General features: G+C 39.8%; 1 protein-coding gene across 2 annotated transcripts in view; it reads right to left on the reverse strand.

Annotated features, from left to right (window-relative positions):
• Positions 1-1,477: 1,477 nt before the first annotated feature.
• Positions 1,478-17,104, reverse strand: part of LOC144804633 (uncharacterized) — a 303,027-nt gene continuing 287,400 nt past the window's right edge. For both annotated transcript variants that reach the window (XM_078671922.1, XM_078671921.1), the window contains one exon: positions 1,478-1,782. In XM_078671922.1, the coding sequence (XP_078528048.1) occupies positions 1,757-1,782 (26 nt within the window). In that variant the 3' untranslated portion in view covers positions 1,478-1,756. The remainder of the gene's footprint in view (positions 1,783-17,104) is intronic.

Genomic DNA, 17,104 nt, shown 5'->3' on the forward strand with positions numbered 1-17,104 from the left:
TCACTGTCATTCATCTATACATCTTTATATTTGCCCACTATCCATTATGATAGAGCTATATTTAGAAGGAGTGCTTGAATAAAAGATTCTTGAGGCACCCAGGGACCACAGGATATTTATAGTGTCCCTATGCGATTGGATAACTTTTCAAGGTCACTCAAGGGTGGCATGAGGAGCATAATGTCAGGACTGCAAAAGACCTGTCTTCCAGAATCTAAAAACTCCTTTGACCACATCTTTAACAATATTTACAACTCAGTTTGCTTTAAGTTTTCCTTTAATTTTCCACTGATAGATGGCAGGGAGATACGTTGGAAAAGAAGCAAATAGAGGCAGCAGATCTCTTGTTAATTTAATGGATGTGTCCATGGCTGTGTTCTATTCAACTCAATGCAGCATTTTTAGAGCAGATAGCTACTCGTGGGTATCCCAGCACTATTAGTGCCACAAAACCTAAACTAGAATGTTCTAGAGGGGTATGTTCTCGATTAGACAGGTTTTTAGAAGTTTCTGAAAAGATACTTTATTGCACCCTGTACATAATGTGGAGGGGAGGTTATTCCAAATTTTGGCCACATTGTAGCCAAAGGACCTCCCCCACTTATTGCCTTTTTGATGGTGGGGACCACTGACCATCGGGCATTGAAGGATCAAACAATTCTACTAGTAGTGTAGGAAAAAATCAGAGGTTGAGAAATAGGGGGGCTGTTGTCTGAAAGGGCCCTATGCACTATTCATAGCACTTTAACTTTGATCCTCTGAGCAACTGGGACTCATTGGAGGGATGCTAAGACCTCTCGGGGGATATTCAACAGAGTCTAGGCTGTGAAATTCTCTACTACTTGAAGTTTTTTGGTAACAGATTTTGGAGCTTCAATGTTAAGTGAGTTTCCATAGTCCAGACGGAAAATGATAAGTGCCTAGACCACAAGCCTTCTGGAGAGTAGGGGAGCACGTGCAAGGTTTAAGGAGCATTCCATGGCAGCTGGTCGAGTCGTTGCCTGAGCTTTCATGGACAAAGATTTGTCCAGCCATACTCCCAGACTTTTTATAACCATCTTGGGGGTGGGAGGCATACCCAGGCAGTCTGGCCAGCCCAGTCTCAAGTGGGGATTGAAATTATTTCCTAATATAAGCTCGGTCTTATCCCCGTTCAACTTGAGGATCCTGTTCAGGAGTGAGAGAAAAGTTGCGTATCATCAGCATATGACATTATGGAAAGCCCAAATGGTGATACAATATCTGCCAGTGGACACATATATATGTTGAAAAGGGTGGGGCTCAATGGCGTTAATTCATGGACGGAGGGATCCACATCACTCCAAGTGATACAGGACTGGGTTAAGAGAACTCTCTCTTCACTGGATGCTCCAATTACAGATGGAAGTGCATTCTTGTCAGCAGAACAGGTGCTGTTCAGTTGGACTAACACCCCCACTTTGTCAAGAACAGAAGACGCTTGTGGGAAAATACCAAGTTTATTATCTATTGATCATTGTTTATTTATTTTGTATGGAAAAGAGTTATAGCTTGGAAAATCAAAAGCATTACATTCTGGTTCAAATAATCACATCATCTTTGCATACAAGTTATGAATATGCACTCAAGAATACAGTATAAGGGGCACTGGGCCAGCATTCTGGGTCTTTTCATTTCCCTGGTAAGTTTGTAGCAAATCATCTACTTATTTCTTCATAAAAGTTTTCTTAGACGCTCCTTGGGCACAACGTGCTGCTTTGCAGTCATTGGAGGTGTTTCATGCTTTCTTGATGTAGCTGGAATCTTTAAAGATAAAATGAAAGAAATGACACGTTGAAAAGAAGAACAGAAACACACATTCAGAGAACTAAGGAAATGAGCTATGAGAGAAAGCTGTTGAGCAATCACAGAATGTAGAATGTCATCTTCTCCTAATGACCAATTAACAAAACCTTAGATTTGAACTTTTCTCATTTTTGCCTGTTAGTGATTCGGAAAGCCTGCCAAGAGTACTTCTGGAGATCCGAGTACAGGTTTAGATTACTATTAACTCCCAAATGTATTTCTGCTTGCTGAATTGTAATAGATGTGCATTTTTGCTGGTGCAACGTGACACAGTGACACAAATAGAGTTTTTGTACCCACAGTACTTTCTTTTTTCTGCAAGACGCATAACACATTTCTCTCTGTGGAGAAACATATTCTCCTAATATTTTGTCTTTTAAAGTTCCAATCCTAGAACAAACTCTGCATTTGCCATGTGAAAACAATCTTCTAAAGATATAAAACTTCCTGAAAACAAGTGTGGGTGTTCGCCATTTTTACGGTCTGGCTTGACAACATAGCTGTTGCCAGACAATTATGTGAGAATCACCAGCATCGGGGCCTTGGCTCTTCCCACATGTTCGGAGCTACGAGTACACGTGTTGATTAGGCAAAAGGTGTGTGTTTCCACAGAGAAAGCGCTTGCCCTCCACACACCGGTGATCATTTTGTTTATTTGTTCAGCTGCCCAAGCCTAAATTTTTCAGGGACAGACACGTATCATTATAATATTATTATTAAAGCATTTTAGATAACTAAATTCTTTATGGCATTTTCTATGGCAGTAGCTACAGATGGTAAAAGAGCAGTCATTTACCAACATGCATTTTTAGCTCCAGCATGCAATTTCTACTGTCAGCTGACTTTTTAATCTACACAAATATTATGTGCAGTTAACAATCCATACAGCTAGCTCATGCAGTATTTCGTACCGATACTATGGGGACAGTAGAACCAAATATATGAGAGGATATTAGGGATATTTGTTAATCCTCCATTTTTCTAGATCAACATGATTCTGCCACTTTCTTGGCCCCCTGCAGGGTCTACAGCATTCTTCAGGACCCAGATCCTAGGGGTCTATTATGATGTCGGGTGGATCGCCACCGCCCGTATTGTGGTGGCGATTTGCCCAACATCATCCCCCGCCCGCCTCCCATTTTCCGCCCGCCCCTATTATGAAGGTGGAGGGCACCGTGGCAGACGGGAAGATCGTCTGGTGATTTACCACCCATTCGATGAGTCGACCGGGTGGAAAAGGGTTGAATATGGTGGCAGTGTCTGCTAGACACCACCATCCCTATTACAATGGATGCGGGAAGCAGCCTTTCTGTGACAATGAGGCATGCGGTTTTCTCAGTTGGGGGCATGTAGTGGGCCCCAAGGATGTTTGGGGAGGGGAGGCACATGCGGGTACCTATGGATCCCCCTGCATTTGCATAGACAACGTGGCAGCCACCGCGCGGTGCCTGCCACATTGTGCATGCAAATGCACAAGTGCCTGTTTTGCGCGAGTGCTGCAGGCAGCACCACCTGCCGCAATGCAAAAATGCAGAATGCGCCCACCAGTGGGGCGGGCGCATCCTAATTGTGCATGCGGGACCCCTGCAACCATTGTGGCGGTCCCACTTACCGGGGCCATCGTAATAGACCCCCTGCTATTTAATTTACCACAATTGGTGTTTTAAATCAGTACTGTTGGTGCCACCGCAAACAAACACTTGCACACACAAAAAATACTGGTGTCAGAGGAACCTGTATGGAGATGTGGTAGGAAACATGAAGTAGACACATATAAAACACTTATTTAAGGTACATGGAGGTTCTGTGTTACTACACAAATAAATGCAAAATAGCTACTAACACATGCAGGAACCACACAAGAAACCCATGTATTGTAGATAGATGTATAGTAGAACACTATTTGGTGTCACTCAGTTGTGACCCTATCATAGTGAGAAAGATGTCACTTTTACCCTGCTCAGTGAAATAAAGGGAAACATGGAGTAAAGTACAGAGGGAGCTGTGTATAGTCAAACACTAAAAACGTGATGAATGCAAGATTCGGAATGTCTTTACTGTGTGAATTATGCATGTGTTTGCAGTGACATTTTGCAGTGCTGTCTTTTGTTTGTCTCAATCATGAAATTGTGGGCACAATGGCACATACACAGAGCTGCTACCATTCTCCTTGTACTTGAGGTTAATCTGATTATATATGTGTCGACATCCCCCTCCACCTGGGATGCCTTGTGGTGGCCTGCAGTCTGCAGTGCTCGGAACGCCCCGACACCCACTGACCACACATGTAACCTCAGAATCATCCTCAACTCCTCGCTCTCGGTGAACTACTAAATCAACGCCATCTCATCCTCCTCCTTCCAAACGCTACACATGCTTTGGAATAACGGTAACCCAGGCACTAGTCAGCAGCAAGCTCATCTAAGGCAATGCACTGTTCTCCAAAAGAAACTGCAGCGCATCCAGAAAGCCTCTGCCAGAATTATCCTGGACAGCACCATCTCCAGTCACCTGAGAGACCATAGCGTCTTAGCAGCCCCCAACAGCACAAAGAAGGTGTTCGACATCATGAGAGAAATGTCTAACCCTGTCTGCCTCGTTTGTGCTATTGCACTCACACACGTTGATATGCTTCCTCAGATGACACATGTCCAACGGTGCAGAGAAAGAATATTGAGTTGCACAAATATCGAGTCATTAATATCGAGGGTCAGAAATATCGACAGCAAAAATATTGTGGTCAAGAATACCGACATAAGGTAAGTAATATAGATTTTAAAAAAGAGTTTAATATTGTTTACAAAAATATAATTGTTAAAAATACCATTTTTATATTAATGTTATGTATTTTAGTATTTATTTTATATGTATGTGATGCATGTTTTTTTGTATAAAAATGGTTTGTATTTTTATTAGATGTGTTAGATTTATTGTAGTGTTTTGTGTTTTTAGTTCCGTAGTGGAATAGGGTGGGAAGTAATTTAATTAAACTACATTTATGGATTATTTATTATTTGTTTATTAGAGATGTTGTTGTGTTACACGGGTAAAGTAATGTATTATTAATTAATTATTAATTGGTTGGTAATTAATTATGGTCATTGAGTAATTAATTTTAGGTGTGTGTTGTGGTGTTTATAGGTGTAAAAGGTGGGAAGTAATTTCTTTTTAATTTATGAATTATTAATTGGTTGTTAATTAATTTTAATTAATTATTTGTTAATTAATGTTGGTAATTGTGTAAATAATTGTAGGTGTGTGATGTAGTTGTATAGGTGTAAAGGGTGGGAAGGGTGGGGAGTAATTTATTTTTAATTTATGAACTAATAACTGGTACTAAACTAATTTTAATAAATTAATTGCTAAGTAATTATTGTAATTGTGTAATAAATATTAGGTGTTTGTTGTGGTGTTTATAAGAGTAATGGGTGGGAAGTAATGTGTGTTTAATTAATATATAGTTGTTAATGAATGTTGATTATTTGCTATTTATTTTGGGTAAATGTTTATTTTTGTGTGTGTTGTTTTTACTTTTAAAGAGGTAAAGGGTGGTATTAAATACAGTATTTAATTATTAGTTGTTAATAGTAATAGGTTTAATTTAAAAATAAGATTTAATTGTGTTTCATTATTTTATAGTTTAATTTAGGTGTGTGTTGTGGTTATTATATTGTTAACGTGAGTGTAGTCAATGGATGTTTATTTGTTTTCTTAATTAATAATGTTTTACTTGATTTTTAATTAAGGTAAATATGTAAATAAATGCAATTTGTTATTAGTGTGGTTTTATAGGGTAGGAAATAAAATAAATACATTCATGTTTTAATTCTTTTTTTGTTCGTAAATATTTTCCAGTTTAAAAGAATAATTTCTCATGAATGTATTTATTATCCTATTTTATATTATATTTGTTGTTTTTTGTTATATGTAAATAATATCATAATATGTGTACTTTTTATACGTTTAATATATTTGATTGTTTATTTTTTAAATATTGTTTATTTTTATGATTTTTAAAATTTGTGAATTTATATATATTTTTTGTTTAATTATATAATTAAATTAATTGTGAATAGTTTTTAACTGTTTGAGGATGAATAGTAATTTTTGTTTCTCCGCTATCCAACACTTTCCGTAATGTTGCACTCACTGGAGTTGGAATAGTAATTTTTACCCCTCCGCTATCCAGCACTTTCCCTACTGTTGCACTCACTGGAGTGGAAAGAGTAATTTTGTATCTCTCCGCTATCCGGCACTTTCCCTACTATGCACTCACTGGAGTCAGAATAGTAATTTTTACCACTCCGCTATCTAACACTTTCCCTACTGTTGCATTCTCAGGAGTGGGACTACTAATTTTTACCCATCCTCAATCCAACACTTTCCCTCCTGTTGAACTCACCCGAGTGGGAATGAAAACTTTTAAGCCCTCCACTATCCGACACTTATCCTACTTTTGCATTCAGTGGAGTCGGAATAGTCATTTTTACCCATCCGTTAATCAACCATTTCCCTACTGTTGCACTCTCTGGAGTGGGAATAGTAATTTTTGCCCTTCCGCTATCCAACACTTTCCCTACTGTTGCTCTCACTCGAGTGGGAATAGTAAATTGTACCACTCCGCTATCCAGTACTTTCCCTACTGTTGCACTCACTGGAGTGGGAGTAGTAGTGTTTACCTCTCCGCTATCCAACACTTATCCTACTGTTCCACTCAGTGGAGTGAGAGCAGTGATTTTTACCCCTCCGATATCCAACACTTTCCTTACTGTTGCACTCAATAGAGTTGGAGTAGTTAATTGAATTCCTCTACTGTCCAACACTTACCCTACTTTTGCACACACTGGAGTGGGAATAGTTATTTTAACCCCTTTGCTATCCAACACTTTCCCTACTTTTGCACTGATTGTATTGTGAAATTTAAGTTTAAATATTTCTCTAATATTTTAATGTTTTCATTTTATATAGATTTTTTAATATTTTGAATCATTAATATATATTTTTATTTTTTATAATATTTTAAGCGTTTAACATAAATTAAAATAATAGTTTATTAATTGTTTTAAAGTACATATATATGTATAAATGATCATGTATGTGTGTTTATTTTTTTATTAATTTTATTTGTTCTTTTATTCAAAAGTATATTACATGCATTTTATTTTGTAAGTATCATATTTAATATTTAATGTATTCAATATACATAGTTTTATTTTATATTTATATAAAAGTCAATATTGTATACATTAATATTTTTGAGTCAATATTTTTGTACTTACCTGTTTAAGTATAGGAGTCGATATTTTTGTTGTGTATATTTTTAATCGATATTTTTTACATCGATATTTTTTACATCGATGTTGTGTCAGTGAACCATGTCCAACCCTTCAACTTAGCTGACAAGGGCACCGCAAAGTACGCTATTTGCTTGTGCCTGGATACTGTCTGGGTAGGGAAGTTGAAACCAGCATTATGCTTGGGTGACAAACATGGATTCGCTCTACAGACTTCTCTTCCAGCACCAAACAATACCTCATGGACATGCCTTTCGATGGCTCTAGGCTTTTTAGGGCAAAGTCTGACTCAGTCGTGGTAGCATTCAAAGAGAGAAAAACCATTGCTTATTCTCTAGGCCTAGTTTTCGGAAGTTCCCCTAGCAAACCAGCCCCTTTTGAGAATTAGGCTGGGGATGCCAGCCATGGCAGTTCATTTAAGTACCTCAGCAGCAACAAGCATCCCTGTTCTCTAGAGGTAGAGGCTGAGTATCAAGCTGACAGCATCCAAGTGCTTGGGGCAATGTTCTACCCAAACCCCAGCACACACTCCCACGGCACCAGTAAAATTATTGTGATTTACCCTCAGCACCACATGATCGCCAGGTGCTAGGCCCCATCAACGTCTATCTCCATAGTAGAGGAGCATTACATGCAACCAATGAATGTTTCAAACTGTGAAACATGGCTACTAACTACCCTACCTACTCCCACACTGCAATATCTCCCGGTGGATCATTTGTCCATCTATCACAGAGAAGTTTGGACTCTGTTGGCCAAGGCAGTCATAGAAAGGATCGTTCATGAAACACACAAAAGGTAATGGGAAGAATGTTTGCAATTTGCCTAACCACTGCCAATCGCTCGGAGTAGCATCCCAACCCATCATTCTTTTGCTAATTATGTCACCTCAGTTTGATACCAGACATATGTATATTAGTCTTGGCCCTGCTCCTCATGGGAACAGCCCAGCTCTAACTTTCAGGCCCGGTCCTCCCTGAACCACAACACAAGCAAGCCAGAACCAGTTTCACTCTAGTTATCCACTCATCATCCAGGTACAGGTTGGTTCAAGTGGCTTGGGACCCATGTTTGGACATACCCATGTCACTTAGGGCAGTACATGGAACACGCCAAAGGTAATGGTAGAATTGCTTACATTTGGTCTAACCACTGGAAATCACTCAGGGTAGCATCCTAACCCATCATTCTTTTATGATCACCAGGTCATGTAAGTTTGGACCCAGCCATATGAAAATCAGTCTTGTCCTTGCTCCTCATGAGAACTGTTCAGCCCAAACTGTCAGGCCAGATCTGCCCTGAACCGGAACACAAGCAATCCAGGACCAGATTCACAGTACTTTTGGGTCTATCAGCGAGCTATAGATAGGTTCCAATGACACAGTGAGCACTGAACCCACATCTGGGCATACCCATGATACTTAGGGCAGTACATGAAACACACATGGGTGGAGGAGGAAGGCATGAAATTAGTATTGCAACTAAGGCAAAAGTCAAAGTCAAAAGTTGAGGGCAATTGCAATAGAATCCAGGTTGGATACAGGGCCAGGTTTATTCCGGTGGAGAGTATATGTTCTACTCAGTCTAGTCTCACCCTAGGAGTCTCAGTTGGAACTTAGTGTTGGCAGGAGCTATGAGGAGATTGTTGTCGAGGGAAAGAGCAGGTCGCTGTTGGAGAGTTGTGTTGGCTGGAGACTCAGGCGGTTGTTGCTGGCTTAAAGAGCTGAATGCCATTGGACCTCCATGCTGGTGGGAGATGCTGGTGGTTATTACTGAAGTGAAGAACCAAGAGCTTCTAGATTTTCACATGGAGTAAATTTTTTGCTGTTTTGAAGTAGGAGTACACTCTGACACCACCCAACGGTCCAGGACTGGGGAGTCATTTCTTGGGGGTCAGGAGTCTCTCAAGCAGATGCCAACAGTAGGCTCCAGGCAGTTCCAGTTGGTGATGGTCTTCTGGGTAGTTTCAGGGGTGGTCTAGAAGCTTGTTGCGTCACTGCAGCTCATACCTATTATCACTCAACTGCCTCTTGGAGTTGCGTCTGCGATCCTGGGTTCAGAAAGAATACAATCTTACTGTCTGAAGAAGGAAGACTGCACTTGCTATATTACATAAAGAGCAAGTCCAGTCTTCCCTATTAAGACAGTACGATTGTAATTTTTCTGAATCTTCTCAGGTCCAGGAGTGTTGTGATGGGAGGTTCTGCGGATGAGTGTCTGAAAAGTTTCAGCGCTCCGTCCATCATCTCCTTGTGTTTGCTTTGTTCGCCATAAGTTGGCAGGGTATGGCCAGACATGGGTCCCTTGCTCATTTGGCCACTGGATTCAAGCTAGCCTGGCTGATGACGGCTGTCAGCCAGAAACCGGTCCCAGGATGCTTGTTTCCGGTACAGAGAAGACATGGCTTGGCAGTTCGGGCTGGACTGTTCCCATGAGGCACAGGGTTAGACTGATTTATATATGGCCATATCTGAACTGGGGTGGCAGAGTGAGCTAAACCCAGATCTGTGACTCAGGGTGAGTGTCTGAAAGGTTTCACTGCTCCGTCTATCATCTCCTTGTGTTTGCGGCGCAAGATTTATACCTAGTGCCACCCTGGAGTTCACCCCCTTTGTCAAATTCTAACAGGGTCTGATCAGTTCTTCCCCTCGCTCTGGTTCCAATCTGTTTAGGGTAACAACGGGCGGGCAGGCCCAGATATGGGCTGCATTTGCCAGGGGCAGGCAGCTTCAGAGTCAGGAAAGGGGTGGTCACACCTCCAGGCTAGCTTGCTCAGGAAGGTTGAGTGCAACCTCCCAGGCCATCCTGATCCGGAGAGGAAATCCCTTCCTCACACTTAAGGCCCTTTTGTCCCCTCTCTGTAGGAAACACATATCACACCACAGGAAAGCCAATAATAGTCATGTGCCCCTGGACACTGGAAGAAAGGCACATTTGGTTTAGGCAGAGTAATTTCAACTTTCTAAAAGTAAACTATTAATAGATAAACTATTTATTAAATAAGGTATACCCAACATCAAATTATGAAAAAAGATTTTCATGTAGAATATGAATTTGTTCAACACTATTTGTCACCAATCGATATATACGTATACGCAGACGTATGATGGGAGCACAATTGACATTGAATAATAACAAAATGAAGATCCCAGCGTATGTGTTGGAGATTAACGATGATTGGTATGACCACCTAATCAATAAAATTTTCATAGATATAGTCCCATAAAAGTTGAGTGTCCAATCGATGATGGTTGTGGCCAACATAAAGGTCAGAGTGGATAATTGGCTAGGAAGTCTGTGAGACCATCTTTAGGATTATGTGATGAAAACAGGAGGGAGGAGAGACCCCCAAGGAACTCAAACTTAAAAATAAATATTGTTAAGTTCCAACCTTGGGAGTATCAGATAAATCAAAAAACGCCTCATCAAAAAACATAATATACCATCCCATTGCTCTGTAAGTCAAATATAAATTTGTTAAGCACAGTAAAATTCAATCAGACCAGCAGATTTGCATTTTCTGATTATTGGATATCGATTGTGCTCTCATTTTATGACCATGAATTAACATGTACTGTGCTCTTGATGTTATATAGACTGGTGATCTACATATTGTGAAATCAATTTGTATTCTATATCAAAATCTTTCTTTATAATGTAATGTCAGGTACACCTTATTTAATAATAGCATAATTATTAATCATTTACTCGTTTTATTAATTGTAGGTTAGATCGTTTGATACCAATCCCATTGTAATTTCAAAGTATATGCAGGTTAATCTTTCAGGAGCAACTTATTTGTTTATTATAATATATACCCAGGCTCCTGGAAGAAAATTGGGTCACCCTATCAGTATATACACTTTGTAAAAATGGCATTTTCAGGAGAGTAATTTAAAACCTTACTTTACCATTATAGAGGATTTAAAGAGATGGCTTGGACTCCTGACAAAACAAGGGAGTTTCTGTTCACCAGGTATCCAAGGTGCCCTTTGATATTCATGTTCCCTAAAGTACACTAATCCTTGAGTGATCCATCACTGAACCCCATTGTATCAGGTAGCGGTTCTATACATGAACCTCTGGGCCACTATTTGGACACATCTTTACAAACTATTGTACAAGCTGGCAACACTTATCTACAAGACAAACACACTTACTGCAACTTCTTCAAGATATTGTAATACCCTTCATGACCGAGATCTGGTTATGTACATTTGACGTGACTGCTTTATACGCGTCCATTCCTCGGGCTGAGGGTATTGAAGCTGTAGAATGGGCCCTTCTATGTCAAGATGACATACAAGCTAGCAAAGTGTTTCTATTGGAGCTTCCCCAATTCTCACTCTTTCACAGTTACTTCAGATTGAAGGACAAATATTTTTTTCAGACTAATGGATCTTCCATGGGTTTTTCAGGTGCTCCCAACAACGCAAACATCTTCATGATGCAATTTGAGATTGATTATATTCTGCCTAACCCTGAATGGACTGACCATCTCATACTTTACAGGAGATGCATAGACGACATTTTAATTGTCTGGCAGGGAACTGAGTTGATTATTGCATTCTAGGCACCCCAGGATTAAGTACACATACACCATGGATCAACATCACATTTCCTACTTGGATGTTAATATTGAAGTGGTCGGCACAAACATCATGACCGCAATGCTAAAAAAACACAGATCGCAACAATTCATTATTATTTTCTAGCTGTCATCCATCATCATATTAAGTGTCATCTACCTTATTCATAAGGTCGACTCGTCAAATTCATTACTTCTGATCCATCTAAGTTGAGTGCCTCCATGCATGAAACCAGAAACAGATTCCTATCTCAAGAATACCCACCGGAGATTGTTTCTGAAGCAGAGAGACTTGCACAGATCCTACAAAGAGTGTTACTGCTACATAACCAAATCAAACAACCACTGAACAGAGAAGTGTTCATATCTACATTTTCTACTTCATTTCTCGTAATTAAGCAAGTAATTCTCAAACATTGGGAACTTTTACAATCTGAGCCAGCCTTTTAAGATTATTTGCCAATTCTCCCATTTTTGCTTACAAACGGTTTCAGAATTTAAGGGAGCTTCTCAATCAACCAGTACCTGACACCAAGATAACACACAAAGGCATGTGCAAATGCTTTAACAGTACACACTGCAACAATGTACTCACTGGGGACCATATATCCCACCCTTGGTCTGGTAAAAAAAGTTAAACCGAATTTCACTGCTGATTGCAATAACCGTATCGCGATCTATACAATAAGTTGTCCATGTGGCTTTCATTATTGGGACAAGACCAACAGACCTTTGAGTACACGAATCAGTGAACACAAAAGCTGCATAAGGACCAAAACTATCACTTCACCTTTAGCTATGCATGACACGAACACCACCACAGGACAGCCCGGCTCTGGATCACTATTCTTGAGACTGTGTCGATACATGCCAATAGACACATGTCCAAGTACTTGTTGCAACGTGAATCCTACTGGATACATTGTCTGGACACCCTAACACTGAAAGGGCTCAATGATAAACTTGAATTCTCCTGTTTTCTCTGATACCTTTGTAATAGTAGACATTTACATCTCTCCAGGTCTTGCATTTAGTATTATTCAGTATCATTTAGTCTCATGTCCTTCACCTGTTTCATTCTTTTGAAGGTTGTTCACATCATTTGTTGTATCATGTATGTAGGTATGTATTGCGTACTTGTATAGCGCGAACTGTCACCCAAAGGGTATCCTGGCGCTTTGACTTATCCAGACCAACGCGAAAACACAGCACTACACTGCCCTGGGGAATAGATGGGACTTCAGGCCTTTCTTAAATGAGAAGAATTCCCCCGTGCTCCTTAGAGTCACTGGCAGAGAATTCCAAAGTTTGGCCGCAGTATATCCAAAGGAACGGCCTCCCATCCGTAGCCTCCGGATCTTAGGGACTGTGACCAGATATGCCGATGAAGATTGCAGGGGTCTGGAGGTCGAGTACCATGAAAAAAGTTCTTGTAGCAGGACAGGCCCCTGATCATGGAGGGCCCTAAACACTATACACAACGCTTTAAAACAGATGCGCTGGTGGACAGGTAACCAGTGGAGGTCCTTAAGCGCAAGGGATGAAGAGGCCGAACGCAGTCAAGAAAGGGCCAATTTAGCAGCCATATTCTGGATGCGCTGCAGTTTTCCGATCAAAATACCAGGGATACCCATGGCTATAAATATATTTTTAGTGTTGTTTAACTGCTTGCAAGCAAAACGTCAGTCATCTACTTATAAGGATTGTGCTATTAATATCTGAAAAAGTCATTTATTCAACAAAAATATTCGGCGAATATGCTGTACTCGTTGGAAAGTGTTGTTTATCTGATGTTATGTTGTACCCCTTGGATAGGAAGTCTAATGACTGTGCAATATATTCAGTTTTTGTGCAAGTCCTCTTGCAGTTGAAAATGTAGTCATTGTAAAGCAGGGCCTTTTGACCAACCAGATTGATCCTTCCTGTTGTATTTTGTGTTGCTATTCCTATGCAAGACAATTGGTTAATATTCATATAATTTTTTCAACTAAATGTGTTTGTCCTCCTACTGAAGTTTATAGTCAGCACACATTTTGTGTACAAATGGAATGTTATACTCATGTACTTTTTTACACCGGAGTATATAAATTGACCATATCCGATCTCTTACATAAATGTACAGGATTGAATTTAATGTTTTTAATTCCATTGGTTGCAAACCATTGCTACTCATCTTGAGGCCAAACTCTTTTTTCCCTTTAGGTTTGGTTCTCTTTTTGTATTTTCACCCTTTTTTTCACTTATTTTAGTTTCTCACGTTTTCGTTTGCAACTTTATGTAGACACTTTGGCGCACACGGAGCACAACACTGATCCCTTGCCTTTAAGGACGGTTTACCACACTACTTCCGGGTCACATACATGCTTTGAGATTTAACGCCAGCACGTCATCTGAATAGTGGTGGTTCGTTGAAGCACTGTGCCTCACACTGTTGAAGTTCGGTCTAGAACGTGTAGAAGCTGCAACTACATTGGTAAGATACAATGCAATTACGCTTCGTTTTTTTTAATAGTTTATGGCATTTGTAGAAAGCAGGTTGGAGCTCCATAATGCTAATAGCGGTTTTTACTACTTTCTGTTTAGGCTGCTGCCGCTTTTGATTAATCTTGGATGAGCCTGCTTTTACATCTGTTATTTGAGAGGATGCGGGTCTCGCGACATGTTCGGTGGTGAGTTTTATTTCTGTTGTTAGTACTCTCCATTGTCTCATTCAAGCTGGCAAGCCCATTGATGAGGACTTTGGTCCTTTTTTTCTGTAGTGCAGAAGGGACATACTGGCACACTTGTTGCATTTGAGTTAAGACAGTGCTTCCAGGTACTCGTCATGTTGCATGATTCTATAGGGCGGTTCCACGTGCTGGGGAACTTGGTAGCCCTGTACACTTCTCCATCTTGGGCTTTATACTACTTACCCTTGCCTAAAAGATGAAGCACTGATGTGCACAGAAAGTTCCACGTAGTTCTCAGAATATGGACTCACATCTCGATTGATCAGGTGGAGGTTTTAATTCACTCACCCATTGATTCATTTTCCCCTTCTTTCATCTTCTCTTTTTTTTCTTTGTTAGCAGAGAGTTATACTTTATTTTATGAATACCATTTCAAGACCTGCGAGTTTGCCTTCTTTATCTGGACACCATGAGGAATATGTCTTATGTTACCTTACTTGTACTTTCTCTTTTCATGGCCGTACCAATGTTGCATTTACATAAAAACTCAGACACTATGTTTATTTACTTGTAGAATCCCCTGAAGAAGGGCAAATATTTATGCCCGAAATACATTGGAACTCTTTAATAATCTGCTAGAAGCTCGCAATTTTTACTTTGCATCATTAATTGAAGCTCTTCACGGGAGACTTATGAAGTCTGCTTAATGAAAGAAGATTTTCATTTGAGCTATCGTCACCATTTTTGTTTGCCATTAGTTTTTGATAGTATGGTTTCTATTGAAGTTACTGTACATGTACTTACCTGTTATATCTGATTACTTAGAGTAGTATGTAATCTACTCAATTGGAGTGTCTTATTGTAGTACACTTGAAGGCCATGACCCTTGGCCTAGCATCATATACACTTTTCTAGTAGGGGGTGGCTGTACCCTCTTCTACAGGTGCACTCCAATTTCATTAATGTTGATGTTATTGTTTGGATCATCAGTATCACTTGATGAATCGAGTGCATCCCAGCTGTTATTCCTCACCTCAGCAGAGACGTCTTGGAGATACAGAAGGAACGCTGAGGGAAATATATATTTTTTTTAAGTGGAACTCCAGCAGAACCTTTGAAATGGAGGAAGGGTGAAAATATGAGGCAGAGAAGGCTCCGCCATTAATAGCTAAGGCCATCCAAAAGACATCTTTTTTGAAAGATGCTTAACGTCCCGGATAATCATTGGTTTGAAATATTTGCGATTTGATCTGGTCAGGGCACGGATCGGGTAGATACCAGAAGGTTACAATAAGATTTCCCAGAGGGAGCAAAACCACTAAGACCCGTTATTGGTCTCTTGCAGAACAGGTTGCCCAAGAAGAATGACTTTCCAGGCCAGTTCCAGTGGATTCTGTTGGAAAGAGGTAAATCTTTTAGTTGTTCACCAGAACCATTATCTCGGCCACAAAACTTGAGCAAGTTTACATTTCGGCCATTGAAGATGTACACAATTGGTTCTCCTCACTGGTGTTAAGTGACAGCACTGCTGCTATTTATACTTATAGTGGATTCCACTGGAGAACATTTTTGAGAGTTGGATTAGCAATGTGCTATCTGAACACAGTACAAGCTGTTCAGAGATGAGCTCGTCCTGAACGGTGTACTCAATCTGAGTGGTGCTTGGAAGTGGTGTAGGACTTTTCAAGCTGGCGCGTTCCTTTCAAGGTACATGGACCGGATATGAAAATCATAATTGGCAGAGGAACTCTGAAAACATAACATGATCAGCTGTTTATTTCAGTTCATAGTGTCTAAAGTGTGTACTTTTACATGTGCTTTCATTATCAAATACATAAAACATATGTTTGGATTGCACTGAACCACGCATCTCTTCTTCTTAATGTCCATGATCTATGGAAGGACCAATATTTTCATTGGAAATGATTTCAATAAAACTAAGTTCTCTGCAATTCAAGTAATTAAAAGATTGCACATGTTGGTCAGCTGAGTTGCAAATTCAAACAAGAGTAGGTGACCACTAGCTTTGAAGATGAGGTACTATTTGCAAAACCTTTATTAGTTAAGGGGTAAGTAGACACACCTTTTTAGTTTCTTCATTCTGTTGTTATTTATTCTGTCAATGAGGAAGACTTTACAGAACATGCCTAGTGCACACCCCTAACAGAAGAGACCCTCCCAGCTGAGAAATCTATTAAGAGTAGATGCACACTTGTCTTCTTACATAGAAGAGGGCTGTGGTGTAGCCAAAAAATCACCTTCATCATTTTTATCGGGACACTTAGGGAAACACAGCAGTGTTATTACCACTTGACTTTCTATGCAATTCTGCCTTCCAAATGTAAGTTATTGTGTAAAAAAGAAGTCATTGAAAAATGTCCTCTAATTCAGGTTAGTATGGGTACCCCCAATTTCAGAGATGTGCAAATAACTACTGCTTGTAAACTCTGCATGTTGTTCCCATTTTAGAAATACATTTGTGCCCTTGATACCTATTTTCACTCTTTATATATTTCCAAATGAATTGCTATATACCCCGTACACAATGAAAAACCATTGCAAGATGCAGCTCAGTTATTGACTTAGTGAACCTACAAGTCCTATATATCATGACAACCAGAAAGGTCCAGCAAATGTAATGGCATATTATTTTTTTTTAAATCTACCATACTTGCAAAAAGTTATAGGTGAAAACGTTGACACAAATGGCTTTTTTCAATTCAATTTCA

The sequence above is a fragment of the Lissotriton helveticus genome, chromosome 1_2 (assembly GCF_964261635.1).
Source record: "Lissotriton helveticus chromosome 1_2, aLisHel1.1, whole genome shotgun sequence".
Taxonomy (NCBI): Eukaryota; Metazoa; Chordata; class Amphibia; order Caudata; family Salamandridae; genus Lissotriton; species Lissotriton helveticus.